The sequence below is a fragment of the Cuculus canorus genome, chromosome 7, assembly GCF_017976375.1.
Source record: "Cuculus canorus isolate bCucCan1 chromosome 7, bCucCan1.pri, whole genome shotgun sequence".
In the NCBI taxonomy this organism is placed as follows: Eukaryota; Metazoa; Chordata; class Aves; order Cuculiformes; family Cuculidae; genus Cuculus; species Cuculus canorus.
In genome coordinates this window covers 18,293,378-18,308,420 of record NC_071407.1, presented here as the reverse complement: position 1 = coordinate 18,308,420, position 15,043 = coordinate 18,293,378, and the positions used below count along the sequence as shown (strand labels likewise).

The following is a 15,043-nucleotide window of genomic DNA, read 5'->3' as shown; positions in this document are numbered from 1 at the left end:
ACTTCTCTAGAGGGCCTTCCTGTGTGGTAGAGGAAGAACCAGTCACAGCTGCACTCTTCAAAAGGTTACCTGCATTCAGGTCAGGGACCAACACTGATTGGGAAAGAATACAACATTGCAGTGTCTTTCATACCGAACACCTAAATTAGCCTAATGTTCAACCTAACATCACCTCCGACCTATATTAGTTTTACAAAGGATTTCCAGATTCTTTAATGGAAGACAACAATTTCCAAAAGCTCATTAGATAGGATCTCCACTTGCCCAAGTTTCATTGCCATATGAGGACAGGCAGAGAGAGTTGGGGTTGTTCAGCCTGGAGAGGAGAAGGCTCCAAGGAGACCTTAGAGTGACCATCTATTACCTGAAGGGGCTACAAAAAAGCTGAGGAGGGACTTTTTACAAAGGATTGTAGTGATAGGACTAGGGACAATGGGTATAAACTGGAGAGGGGCAGATTTAGAGTAGATATATGGAGGAATTTTTTCACCATGAGAGTGGTGAGGCACTGGCAGAGGTTGCCCAGGGAAGCTGTGGCTGCCCAATCCCTGGAGGTGTTCAGGGCCAGGTTGGATGGGGCCTTGGGCAGCCTGAGCAGTGGGAGGTGTCCCTGCCCGTGGCGGGGGGGGAGGGGGGGGGGGTTGGAACTGGATGATCTTTAAGCCCAGATTAAATGTCCCCAGAGCCTCCTCCAGGCTGAACTACCCCAACTCTCTCAGCCTGTGCTCCTATGGGAGGTGCTCCAGCCCTCGGATCATCTTTGTAGCTCTCCTCTGGACCCTTTCCTACAGCTCCATATCCTTCTTATGTTGGGAATTCCAGAACTGGGCACAATACTCGGGTGTGGGGTCTCAGGAGAGCGGAACAGAGGGGCAGAATCGCCCCTCTCGCCCTGCTGGCCACGCTGCTTCTTCCCCCCCTCCCTCCTCGCGCACAGCCACCGCCCGGGCAGCGGCGCCGCTCCGGGCCCCCAGGGGCGGGTCAGCCCAGGTGAGCGCGTTCCCCACCACCGGACCCACACCAGCCACGTGGGACAGGCGGCAGCGAGCACGGCCCGAGCCCCGCCGGTTGCTCCGCCCGCGCCGCTGGGCTGCAGCGGCAGCTCCGCACCCCGCGGCGCAGCGCTCGCCCCGCCGCCGCGCAGGCTCCTCCCCTCGCCCCGCACCGTAACCTGGGCCGCGGCGGCGCCGAGCGGCTCCTCCTGCCGGCACCTGCCGGGGGGCGCGGGGCCGGGGCCGGGGCCGCTTTATCTGCGGAGGATGCCAGACCCGGTAAGCGGCCGTTCGCCTTCCCCGGTGCGGGGAGCGCTCCCTCCGCCCGCGGTCGGTGCGGGCGGCGCCGTGCGCTGCCCTTGCCGAGCCGTGCCCACATCACCCTCGGCATCCCCGCCGGGTGCCGCGGTCCCGGGAGGCCGCCGGGGATCGTCCCTCTCCGGGCACCAGCGGGGAAGGGCGCTGGGGCGCGAGGGAGAGCGGGAGCGGCTCCCGGTGGGGGATGCGGCGCTGTCCCGGGAGGGATGCGATGGGATGGGACGCGGGCGGGGGGAGCGGCTGGAACGGCATCGCCTCCCCGACACTGATCGAACTTAGGCTAATTATCTGCTTTTAAGTAATTTCCTTACGTGTGTGGCACATCGGTATCGGAATGGAAAGTGAGAGTGTAAAAAACAAAAAAAAAAAAAAAAAAAAAAAAAAGGAGAGATTGTGTTCGCTGAGCATTCGTGGCTCTCACGGCTGTTACCGGTGATGTACCCCATCCTGACCTCTGTAGGATCCAGGGTGTCCCGCCAGAGCGCACCGAGGAGCGCCGTTCGCTTCTCTTACACGTGGCTGTGCTGTCCCGTTTCAAAGGGTGGCAAACAGTCTCTTCTGGGGGAGTTCCTTTTAGTTCGGAATTTTTTTTTAGGTAATCTGCACGTGATTCTGAATGCCTGTCTGAGAAGTCATGGGCAGAAAAAAAACCGTGCTTATTACCAAGAATGAGAAGTAGTGACTTTATGAGGTCTTGGATGGACCGTAACTCCCAGGGACTTAATTCCTCAGGTGAAGACTGGCTTTGAGAAAGTTCTGTCTTCTCAGAAGTCGGTTTTCTTGTCCCGGAAGACTAAAGCAGTCGACTGTCCAAAGCTGAAGTTAGCATGTATTTGATAAACTGCCGGAGACCATTGGGCCCTAGAAAATGGGATAACGACCCGCAACCTCATTAAATATTCTTAGGAGAATGGAGTTGAGGTTTATTGTTGTGGATGTTGCTGAGGCAATGTATTGCACTACTCTGTAACAGCTGTGTTTTCTGATGTGCTCGGTACATTTCTGCCTGGTGTATTGCATGTCGAGTTGCTAAAGGTATGAATAACTAAGCCAAATGCCAGTGTTGACAAATCAGTGTTTCATAGATTGCAGGAGAACGAAAGGAGGATTGCTCCCATGTGCTGTATAATTCTGTAGGCACAAATTTAATGCCTACATTTTTTATAGTACTTTAAATAGCTGTGAGTGCAGGGGTGGATGTTTTGTAGTATTACGTTTAAAAATAAGATTCAGTGTCTTGGTCAATCCTGCAGTCATGCGTATTGCTGATATTGTTATGGGATTACTGTGAAGGCATTTCTTGTGTGGTTTTCTTTATGTGCATAAAGTATGTTCAAGGTCAGGCCTTACGGCATTTCCTGGAAGTTAATCACCAAGCTGAGGAAGAGTATAGCTCAAGGTGAGAGGTGTCATGAAATCTTCAGCTGCCGAGGGAGCAACAAGGTGACTTATGCATGAAGACACTAAGCAAGTGCTATGTGAAAATAAATACTTGATGTTTGTTTGCTTGACTTGTACGCATAGTGGATTTTTTTTTCTAGTTTATCTGACTCTTGAGATTTTATTGCTGTATCAAAGGTTACATTTCCAGTTCGTGTTCTGGAACTTAGTTTGCTGCCTTGTAACAAAAGTCTTTGTTCTATATCATTTTAATAAATACTTGCATTTAGATTGCCATGCCAGAAAACATATTTTCTGGTTATAGTTTCCATTATAAGTAGAAGTACCTGTCTCTGAAAGCAAATGACCTTGTACAGCTCCTGAAAGATCCCTGTGTAGTGGCTTAGTTCTGTTGGTGCATAAGGATCCCTCTTATAAAATCCAGCATTTCAAATCTTACACGGATGATGATGCCTTATGGAAATACTGTGAGTCAGGCACCTGCTCAGACACAACCCGTTGGCTACCACTTCCTAGTGGCAGTTCTAGATGACTCACAGTTCAGCATGCAACATATGGAATTCCATTAGGAAAGCTGTGAGCTCACTACATAATCAATGAAGAAAGTATCTTCCTCTTGTGGCATCTCTGAACCCCTGTTAAAAGGCCTTCAGACATGTCTAGCTTTCTCTATTGATATGTTAAAAGGCCTTCAGAGATGTCTAGCTTTCCCCATTGATATGGATTGCAGCTTGGATAAACTGCAAAGATCATTTGAGTTATCCTGGAAGAAAAAGCAAATAATGTGGAAATAGACGCAAAGGTAGTCTGTGCATAGCGTCACTGAATAGACTGATTGCCTGCAAGTGTATACAATGTTAGGCACGAATCATTGTGCTCAGCTTTTGTATTCTGGATAATTCAGGTGACTTCTAAGCAGCTCTGAGAGCTGAGTATGTTGCAGTCAGTGCTCCTATAAAACGTGTGCCTACCACTGTCAATCTTAGCCAACTTACAAAAGAGAAATTAAATATCGTAACTATCCAAGTAGAAAAAAATGGTCAATGGCACATGGAATTCTTCTCATAGAGCCAGACATTCCTGGTTTTTTTCCCATCTGCTCATAGCATGAGACATCCTGAATCATCTAGTCTAAGACAGGAGGTCAAAGACTTCATTATAAAATCAACTAACTGTATTATCTTAGTATAAGCACCATACTAAAGAGACATGCTAGATTAACTGTTAGTTATTTGTGCTGGTTGACCACACTCCATCCTGTAGGTAATATCACTATCAGGTTTTTACTTGTATTTTGCTTACTTTGCCATAAGCGTACAAAATAGTCAAAAAGTAATGCCCCAAATTGTTTTTTTCTAGATTTGAGGCCACAAGACAAGCTTCATTCCAACAGACTTCAGATGAACTGGGAGTTTCTATGTCAGAAATGTCAATTAAATTTCATTCTCTTTTTCATGTCACCAGCATTATGATCCATTAGAAGTAAGACAGAATAAGAGTTTTTCATCAAATAGAAAGATGAAATTATTGTTGCAACCAGTTATTCACCTGATTAGCAAGTGTCTTTTTTAGAGGTTATGGAGTCTGAAAGTGTTATAAAATTAAGTAGCAAATATTCCCAGAAAAATCATTACCTTTTATAGGAAGAACTGGAAGGTTCTTAACCCTTCTATCCTAGTGGGACTTTGCCTCTGAGAGGAATAGGGCCACAGGCAGAAAAATCTGTGAAACCTGAAGATTTGCAAGGAATCTTGATTTCTTTGTTTCTTGAAAGTCTGTGAAGCATTGCAGACCTCTGTGCCGATTTTAGCTTCTCATTTGTTTCCCTTAGCAACACAGCTTCTTGTCTTCGTGGCAGAACTTAGTTTTATCAGTGATGTTATGTATTACAGGTATCTCTTTTCAGTATTTCATCTGAATCGTCAAATTACAGATGATACAACAACAGCTGTTTCTTTTATTTCTTCCCTTGTTTTGGCTCACTGTGCCCTGCTATTCTAGTTTTCATGGGAGGGGGGAAAGGAGAGAGGGATTGTTGTGGATTTCCTAAAGGAAGGAAATGGCACTGTTTTTCTACACTACATCTAGAACATCCTTTTAGTGGGTCACTGGAAAGATGCTGTTCTGTGTTGCATAAGTATATTCCGGTGACTGCCTAAGGAGGCTGCTGCCTGTAATGGGAGACATTCTAACGTTGGTGATACTTTATCTGTTATGTTACAAATGTTTTTCTGCTGAAACTGAATGATGTTACCAAAAAAAAAAGAGAGGGGGAGGGCAGAATTGTGTTTTGTTCTGACATGAGAAAGCTCAAGAAAAAGAACCATCAGGAGTTCTGAAATGCATGTTTTAATGTTCAGTATTTCCAGCCTGTTTTTCAGGACATTCTCTTAAGAGTGACTGATATCTTCACAGACAGAGCATATTCATACATCTGGTAATGAGCCATCACCTAGGTGTACAGCTCAGGTGCATAGGGTTATGTGCTGGTAGCACAAACATACTAGCCCTTGGCTTCTAAACAATCTGCATAGAAATGAATGAGAAAATAGGTGTAGGGTCTCCCCTCTGCTCTGAAGCAATGGGAAGAAGCCTGTAGGTTCTACATTGGTATTCTCTGTAGGGAGTAAAAGTCAGATTCTCGTGTGTTGTGTTGGGTATTGTCTGTGTATTGTAGTGGTTTGCCAGAGGGGATCCAGTAGCAATCTAATTCTATAGATGTAGATTCTCAATGCAGTAGTGTTTGTTTCTGTTCCAAAAGGAAAACTATCCCTAGAAAACAGCCAGTGATACTTAAATAGCTACATTAACTCACTGCAGTCATCCAGGTATTTACAGAATGATTTTAAAAGTCTTCCATTAATAGCTGTAATTTTTTTTTGGAAAACAGACCCTTGTGTCACTCACATTTTCTTTAGATTAAAATATAGCTCAATATTGTGATGCAAGATACAGAACTGAGTGGTGTAACCACACAGGCAAGACTCGAGCTTGGCAGATCTGTGCACAGGGTATCTCTGCACATGATTTCTCCCTTTCGGTACCCGAGGAGGTGCTGTCTGTGTGCCACCACCACAGTCTGCAGAGATATCTCAGGGCCATGTGCTGGGAGGTGGATGGGACTGCTCCTTCAGGGCAGGTGAAAAAGAGGATGTAACCTTGACCCACCTCTGGGAGAGGTGGCTGTGTAGCTCAGCAGCTGCCTCTGGGAGCCGGTGCAGCATGGGAGGATGTCTTGGCCATGCTGTTTAAATGCATCCATGGAGCTAAGTGCCTGTTTAAATTATGAACCGTTACTGTGACAGGGTTTTGTAGAGCCAAGATTGGTAGCTCCTACTATGAAGAGCAGTTTCTTCAGTGAAAGGTGTGGTGTTCTCGGCAAGTGGGTTCTTGTAGTGCTTCTTTCAATTGAACCATTCTGTTGGGTTTGATTGATTTTATTTTTTTTTTTTACTGTGCGCAGGAGAATGATCTTGCCATGTCATTTAGTGCTTTGTTGTTTTTTTCCAGAAGAGACTGCTTACTATACCAGCTGAATCACTTGCTGTAGTGGTGAATGGTTGTTTCAAAAAACATGTTGACAGATGAGCGTGCTGTTTCTTTTTGGAGAGAGCCAACAGAAGGCAGTTTGCTATTTAGGATGGCTTTTAGCATGTTTTATATCAAACCCAAAAGTGTGTATAAATGATTGTGCTGTGCCAATACATGGCCTGGCATTTCAGAAAGAGCTGAATGAGTTAGGTCCTTGCATTTCTAACCCATTTTTCACCAAATTAACTTGAACATCCACTTCCAAGTACAAAACTACAGGTATCTGCACCATGGGTGACTTAGAAGCAATCCTTTATCTTCGACTGGTAATGACTGAGTATGCTTTATTTCAAATTTGTTAAGACAATTTACTTCCATTATGGAAATTAAAAGTGTTTTTTGCACTTCCCAATTTGGCTATTTTAGTGAGTGCTGACCCCTTTATGGTTTGAGATGCATCTTTATTCTAGGATTCTATAATCATCACAATTCACAGTGTAGTAAAACAGTATTTCTGTTTTAACTTCTTATTACTATATTAAAGTAAGCTTTTTTGTCATGGAATGAATTCAGAAACAGTGCTCTCAACAGTAGTTTGTAAAAAGTGGGACTATGTCACATTCTAGCTTTTATGTTAGCAAATAGTTCCAGATGTACTATAAGAATATAAACTGAAGTGAATGATTTTGATGGGAACCACATCTGGGCATTACAGTCCATCAAAATATCTAATAAAATGATATTTCTGAAATAACACACTATTAAAAATGAGTTCTTTCAGGCTCTCCTCTAGAAGTTTTAAGCAGTGTGACTCCCACTGTGGTACCACCAGTCACTGTGTACATCCTTTGGCAGAGCATAGTCCTGTTCGGTTTTGTTGTCTTTGCTACAGTCGTCTCACATAATCAGGTTATATTGGTGCAGGACGTATCATAGTAAATAGACATTTCAAAGCCTGTCATAAGAGTGCATGAAGACTGCTACGAGCTCAGACTGTGAGCTGGCTTCACACAAGGCATTGCAAATACAAGCTGTGTTAACTTAAATAGTTCCTACTGCACAAGCTGATAAGGCTTACTGTGCAGCCATGTGGACCTCCTTTCAGTATCACAGAGCGCAGTTATGTAGCTTGCAATCCTAGCCCGGTCATGCCTCGCTGGCTCCGAGCACAGGCAGAGGGGCTCTTGTTTGTCTACGTCGATCTATCCTGGCTATTGTTTGAAACATGCCAGTGTGCAGCATACTGTGAGGGAATTGGAGAATTTGTGATTTATGAGGATATTATACCTCTCTGAAAACCACAGAAGTTTGTGTATGCATTCCACAGATCTTCTCATACCACCTTTGTCTTATTAGCCTACTCCTGAGGTACTTGGTATGTCTTGATATATTTATTCTATCTTTATATACTACTATTTGCATGAACTTTTAAGTAAAAATCGCTTTCTTTGCTTTTCACTTCCCTGTTGTTTGGTACCATGCTTGTTAGCCTGAATAGAAAGAATGACTTTCAATGCTATTTAAAGCACTGATTTTCTCACTTTATTTTTTGTGGTTGAGGGCCTTTGACTTAATAAAGCTGGATTTTATAGAGGATTAATGTATAGTATGATAAGCTGGATCGTATAGGAAAACAAGCATTTTTTTGAGGAGGTAATGAGATTTGGTGAGGAGTACTGTTACCAATTAAATTAAGGAAGGCTTCTTAACTGTTCAATTAATGTTAAATTCCTGCATTCTGAAAATGACTCAGAAAATTCATCATTAGAAGAAGCTTGATTTGCATGCTAGATGTCCACACAGTTCTTCTTAATCAAACATAACCTAAGTTAGTTGGAGTGTCTGAAATTGTAAAGCAGAAAAATGCCTGTTTACTTTTAGAATTTTTTGCGTTTCACATGATTAAGCTAAGACAGAGCTCCAAAGTAGCATTGCTAATTATCTCCTGTGGTTGGGGTTGGAGTGTAGTTCGCTGTATTAGCATAACTATTTTGTATATGTGAACATAATTAGTTTCAGTTACACAGAGGTTTAATATTTTAATTTCTCTTTGCTCTTGTAGAGCAAATAATGAATGTATCTGCATAAGACAGAATCACTCATTAGGACTGTACAGTTCTTGTTATGTACTCTGCATGATTTTAGGATGCATGTTTAAAGCCAGCTCATATGAATCTGGGACACTACTGCCTCGGAAAGGGCTACGTGTTTCTGCCACCTCCCATGCATTCTGAGCTTGAGAAGGAAGGAATTAATTTTAAAAGCTTATTTGATTTTAATTTGGATGAGCTGCAACTTGCCTTGAAGTCACTGGTGTCAACAAAGTAGAGGTAGAAAGAAGTGTGGTGAGGATGGGAGGAGCCCTTTGGCAGTATCACGATCTTCAAGCAGCTGAAGGTGATTGTGCAGCTGCGCCATGAGGAACATTATGCATAGAAGCATTCCAGAGAGCCGACAGACATGCCTATGGCAGTGTTTTTAGTAAAGCTTAACTTTCTGCATTTTAATTATTTATAATTCTGGCCAGTTTGCTATCCACGTGTTAAGGATAATATATTGGAGTGCAGTCATAAGGCAGCCCATGTTCATTTTAGGATTTATATTTAATTATTATTACGCTGCCACCTGTAATAGCTAATATATTTGAGTCTTATTTAACAGTTTTGTAAAAGTGATACAAATTTACCCTAGTAGTTCTTCCTTATTTACAGTGCCTGTTTTTTTAATGTATTCTTGAAAGCAAATTTTAAGAGTCAGTTTCCTCTTTTATTTGCAGCACTTCTGCTAAGTTCTAGCACTGTGGCTTGACTTCTGCTCTCTGCAGAGCTGCTTCATCCTTTCAAACGTCTGGCACAATTTTGAGGAAGTGTGAGTTTCTGCTGTTACCAGATGTCTCCTCTTTAAAATACCTGGTATTACACTTCTTTTTTTAATTTTAATTACTATTAATAATGCTTATTTAGGTTAAAAATATCACTGAAAGAACTTATGCTTATAATGTTAACATTCTTAGAGGCAACTAAGATGAGAAATGTTTGCAAGTAAAGGGTTCCATGATGTTTCCCTGTGCCAGTTCCAAAGAGATTTTGGCTGGGGGATATCATAGGCTTTAACATAGACCTCTTTGGGAATACTGCCGCCCCCCCCCCAAAAAAAAAAAAAAAACACAACAAAAAAACCCCAAAAAACCCCAAAAAACAACAAACCAAAACACTGATTAGTGGCTTTTGTGTTTCCCACTCGCTGTATGAACATTTTTCCACTTGACAACCAGCTAGACTGAAAGGTCTTCAAGATGTGGTCGTACTTGAAAGAAGCATGTGATGCATATCCCATGTCCTCTGTAGGGAAGCATCTCAAGGGCATTCTCTGAAAAGTTCTTTTCCTCACTAGGTTTTTGAGAATGTCTGTAAGGGAGAAAGTCTTGAAAAGCATGGGTTTTTTTGTTCAAAAGCTGCTAACTGAAATAGAGAATTGAACAGAAATACACTTTTTACTTTTAAACCATATTTTTTTCAATAAATTGAATGACTAGAATATTTGCAGTTTGTCATACCTGGATGCATACTTTAGACCAAAACCAGCCTTTCATTCAGCTATCGTAGATCTCCCAGTTGCTTCTTGAGAAAATAAAAAAAACCCATCCAGTAGTGATGGATAAGTGAGTGAATGAATGATTTTAAAATACACTTTTTTAATTTCTTTTAAATAAATTTCACTTATTTCTTTTAGTTGTGATTCCTGAGCTACATAGAGCATATGGATGCAGAGTCTCTCATTGAAGATTTTATTTCTACTTAGAATCTGAACTGCAGAGGCAGAAGACTTAATGTGAGCTCTTCACTGGCCAAGCTTTTAGCCCTCTCCTTTCACAGCTTACCACACCTCCAGCAGTCCAGCTGAAGGCAGTGTGTTTCTTAGCGTAGGCTAAAGCAAAAATATTTCATTACTGTAGTCCCACAGGGCCTTTCTGCAGTTTGTGAATAGGCAGTGAACAGGCTTTCCTGCCAAACTAATTATTAACACCAGTGCTCCATGTATATACAATTAAATTGTTTAGACAACTGCTTCCATTAGCACTGCAACCGCAACTAACGTTGATGCCTTCAGTGTATAAGCAATGCCATATTTTTAATCACAAATTGTACTCAATGTACTCAAAAGCATTTTGAATACCTTAATTTCAAAAAGTAGGTCTTGAAAGTGAATTGACAGACCTGTGACATACCTGATGATGAGAATAAAAATGTTGAAAAGCAAAACGGGGTATAAAGTCAAGCAAGAATATATTCATTGAGATTAGGAGGTCATACATAGAATAAGATTGATTTAAGAGGGCAGGAGTATACCAGTAAAAGCTTTTTCAAGTAAAACAGGAAGATTCCGATTATTTTCAAGAAACTGTATTACTTAAGTGAATTTAATGTCTCCTGTAGTGCTTGCACTAACGGTCAGAATTAAAGACTGATCTAATAGATACTGTTAGGTTTTGGAAGAAACAAGGAAGATTCAAATACAGAAATCAATACTTGAAAAACAGCCAGCTGAAAACACATCAGAATCGTTTTTCTCTAACTGAGAATTCTCTGGCTGATATTCTGGGAAAATATCTTTGCTGAACCCACTCCTCTTGCTCTTACAAAATATAAAACATATTCATTGCAAAAATATAAAGTGACTTCGATATTCAGGATCAAATCTATGTAGATTGAGCGCACAGAAGTGAAAAAAAAACACATTAGAAGCTTCATTTTCATATTTTCAGTGTAATTGAAAGAATTTATTTCCCTTTCAAGTTTTTTTTGGTTTGTTTGTTTTGGTTTGTTTTTGTTTGGTTTGTTTGTTTGGTTTTTTGGAGCTGTGCAAGGAGCAATTACTGTCAGTTGACTCATCAAAGTTCATTGTGTTTTGAGTGCAGTTGAAGTCAGCAAGCTGTGCAGGTGGAACACATGGTACTTAAAGTATTTTCTCTGCTTTATATTACTGATATCAGTTTGTATGCTAGGTTTTATTTTTAATTATAGGCTTAGGAGGAAAAAATATGCCAGATTCAGACTGCTTACAAATATGTTTGTTAAAAGATATGCTGAAGGGAGCACAGATTCTGTAACTAGTCTTTGAACTTTTGAGTTTTTCTCTTAAAGCTGGGGTCTTTTTTTAAGTTGCTGTAAAAATATCTAAGTATTGCGATATGAAAGTGATGAGTGGGTGGAGGCATGCTAATTTTTGTGACATTTGAATGTCTTTCAAATGTGAATGATTTATCTTATTGTTTCCAGCGCACAACCACCATCAACCTATCTATGTTCCTGTTTCCCTTGGGCTGATAAAAGCCGAGACAGCTGGCCGCATAGATTGAGTGCTGGATTGATACTGCCCTTTCCAATCAGATGGAGACTTTGGAGGAAAAGAGCAGCCTCCTTGGTTTGCAGACAGAGAACAACATGGAGCAACCATTCACTGTTAGTTCTTTGGTATGTATTACAAAGGAAAGCTTTGATGACTGATTCTTCCAAATAGGAAACAATTCAGGAGAGCTGTTTAGCAGTGTTGGCTGTCAGCTACAAGGGTCTTTTCCTGCATTCTGCCAGTTCCTCCCATGATCTGCCTGATGGTTTTGTTGGAATTTATTTTATTCCTGCATATATGGTTTATGGAGTTTTAGCATGTTTCAGTGTTTCAGTGTCATCAAAGTACAACTTACAGTAGCCAATTACTTAGCTGCTTAGCAGGAAGGTAACAATTATAATGAATGGCTATGCTGCTGCTTCTCTTCGGTGGAGTTAGTTCTAGCTTCTTAGGCTTGTTTGAAACTTCCGAAGTGAACTGTTGACTGACCAGGGAAGTTTACTGCTCTGCACTGTGTAGTTGGAGTCTGAGCATTCAGGCCTTCCACCAAATTATTTCAATAACTTAGGGCAGAACCTTATAGAATTTCATATGTGGGGGATTCTAAAGAGAACACACTTTGATAATTTCTTAGTGTTGCCTTTGATAATTTCTATGGGGTTTTACTTTATATTATCTTAAGGGATTTTTTTTTCTGGGATTTTTTTCGTAGTTTGAAGATTTGGGGAAAGAGAAAATCACTTTTTTTGTAATTGTAATCCCAATTTATTTGCAATTGAGAAACGGGTTGGAACGTTTTGACTGTGGCTAGCAGTGGGGGAAACCAATGCCTATTTTGAGAAAGCTGAAGATTTCCCTTGAGTTTCTTGAATGAGATCAGTTACTGAAAGTGAAACGTAATATCTGGTTCTCTTTGCTAATCTCTCTGTTCTTTTTCAGAAAAAGTTAGTAGCTATTCCTGACCATACAGACATCTCTGTAACTCCAGAAGAGAGAGTACGTGCCTTAAGCAAACTTGGCAGCAATATCACAATCAATGAAGATATCACTCCACGTCGTTACTTTAGATCTGGAGTAGAGATGGAGCGGATGGCATCAGTGTATATGGAGGAGGGAAACCTCGAGAATGCTTTTGTTTTTTATAATAAGTTCATAACGTAAGAAACCATTTGTAGTCATTAGAGCTTATAATTCTGAGTAAACTGAAATGAAGAGTTGCAGTGAAAATGGGCTACCACTTTAGATTAGGAGAAAAATGTTTAGTGTTTCCTTGTAGAATAGCTTTGTTCTTTTGAGATCTTTACTCTAACCACAGGCTTTGAATAATCTCATCTGAACTGTTAGTATTGTAGTCCTATCCATCTTTTAACTGTCAGGCATGAACTGACCTTATGCACAGAGGTATAAGTTTACTGTACCGTGAGCATTTTTCCCCACAGATTATATGTATCTATCAGCATGTTGGTTAAATAGAGTGCATGGCTTAAAAAGCAATGTTTATATGAGATTTCTGAGACTTTAATAGTTAAGCCATATGAGTATGTGCAGATCTTAAAGATGGCAGTATTGTACAGCACTTAACAAACATGAAAAAATGGCTTTTTACCTCTTTACTTTTCCTCCCTAAAAGGATTAAGTATAATTTATTTCTTGTTAAAGGAGTAAAGCAAAATCCACAATATGCTTTCATTGTATGATGATTCTTCCCACCAAAAAAAAAAAATCCAGACAGCTTTCATTACAACACTCAAAATACCATCTGATAGATATATTAATGGCAGATTTAAACTTTTTAACTAGTTATTTTTGCTGTAGGATTCGTTGGTTTGTTTTGTTACTTCTGAAAATGTTTTTTTATATACATATTTTGACATTTTCCGAATAGAAAACCTCTTTTTCTCTACCACAAAAACATGTATTTGTCTCTGCCACAAAAGACACTAGAGGTGAACATTGCACTAAGTTCTGAAGGAGTGATGAAAGCTGTGTATTCCAAACTTTGCAGCCAAGTGTTACCATAATTTAGATGTCTGTGTAGGTTAATGATACTGCAGTTAGCTCTGCAGCTTGGTATGGTAAAAATAGGGGCATTTACAGTGCAGCATTCTGGACTTCCCATTTAAGATTCAACATTTCAGCTGAGGACAGGTAAAGACAGCAGAAACAGCATTTATGAACGCTGGCCGGGGTGGAGAGTGATTTTGAGGGCTTTTTATCCCTTCTGGCTGCTACTTGGTTCTTTTTTTTTTTTTTAACCCAACCCACTACTAATGAAAACCAAAATATATACAGATATAGAAAATAATCTCCTCTTGTTGCTGGATGAGTCCCATACAAATCTATGTAATAATTATTTTTTGGTTTAAACTGATGTGTAGAAACCTGCTCCAAGTCATCTGGAATTCAGTGTTTAATGGTTACACAAAACTGATTTTTCTGCCAACATAAAGGCTATTGTGGATATTCTTCTGCTACTGAGGTGAACACATGCCTGTTTAATTTTCTAGGTTGTTTGTAGAAAAGCTACCCAGTCACCGAGACTATCACCAATGTGCAGTGCCAGAAAAACAAGATATTATTAAGGTAGGGTTATGGTTTCTAGGCCTTTAGGAAATGTTTCCCCCAGGATCTCTCCATTCTTTCCTAGCATTCCTTTTCCCAGTATACACAGAGCCCACAGCAGCCACCACAGCTTGAGTTCCTGACACCTTTCTCCACTAATAATTCATGTTTTATTTTGATTGAATCACTTGATCAGTACTGGAAATTGAATTATTGTTCTAAAGGTGAACAAGAACGGTCTCCGAATAAGTCGGTAGCTTGTTGGAGACCCAGGTACTTCTGTTACTGAAAGTTTACATATTAAAAATACATTGATTTAACAGTACTTAGAGTTTGATTCTGATCGCAGTTATGTGACTGGCCAGTGGTCCAAACTGACTGTTGCAAACAGAGAGAGAGATGTGTGTGGCTTTACAGGTATATGTGCAGTATTTGCTTGCCCTACTAAACAACATTTTTGCTTTCTTTTTTACATATTATATATTTACTTAATTTTACCTGCCAGACTTTTTTCTCTATTTGTCTACAAAATATTTTTTGGGGTTTTTTTTTTGTTTTTTTTCCCTAGTGAAAGAGAAATTTCAAATACAGTCATACTGAGCTGGAAATATTTGGAATTCCCCAGTGAGATTTGTTTGAATAAGCATAAGTGCCTTTTGCTTCATGCTGCCATAGTTGCATGCTTTCTTAACTGTTGAAGCTGAATTATGTTATGTTCAGAGCCACAATGCTTCAAGCCAAGTTTTTGACTGTGTCCCCCAATCTAGGACAATATTGAGTACATGGTCTCTTTGCTTCCCTTGCCTGTAGCCTCTAAATTATTTTGTAGTAGCCTCTGCATGGGTAGAAAACCTTGGGCATTGTTTTTGTTTTACAAAACAAAGTTGTTT

General features: G+C 40.6%; 1 protein-coding gene across 4 annotated transcripts in view; it reads left to right on the top strand.

Annotated features, from left to right (window-relative positions):
- Positions 1-1,126: 1,126 nt before the first annotated feature.
- STAMBPL1 (STAM binding protein like 1) overlaps positions 1,127-15,043 on the top strand; it is a 23,076-nt gene continuing 9,159 nt past the window's right edge. The window contains exons 1-5 of one of the 4 annotated variants that reach the window (XM_054072019.1): positions 1,127-1,271; positions 9,019-9,110; positions 11,522-11,716; positions 12,531-12,748; positions 14,099-14,174. In XM_054072019.1, coding sequence (XP_053927994.1) covers positions 11,633-11,716; positions 12,531-12,748; positions 14,099-14,174 — 378 coding nt within the window. In that variant the 5' untranslated portion in view covers positions 1,127-1,271; positions 9,019-9,110; positions 11,522-11,632. Of the gene's footprint in view, positions 1,272-7,420; positions 7,618-9,018; positions 9,155-11,521; positions 11,717-12,530; positions 12,749-14,098; positions 14,175-15,043 lie in introns of those variants that run through there. The other 3 variants (XM_054072017.1, XM_054072018.1, XM_054072021.1) reach the window with 3 other exon arrangements.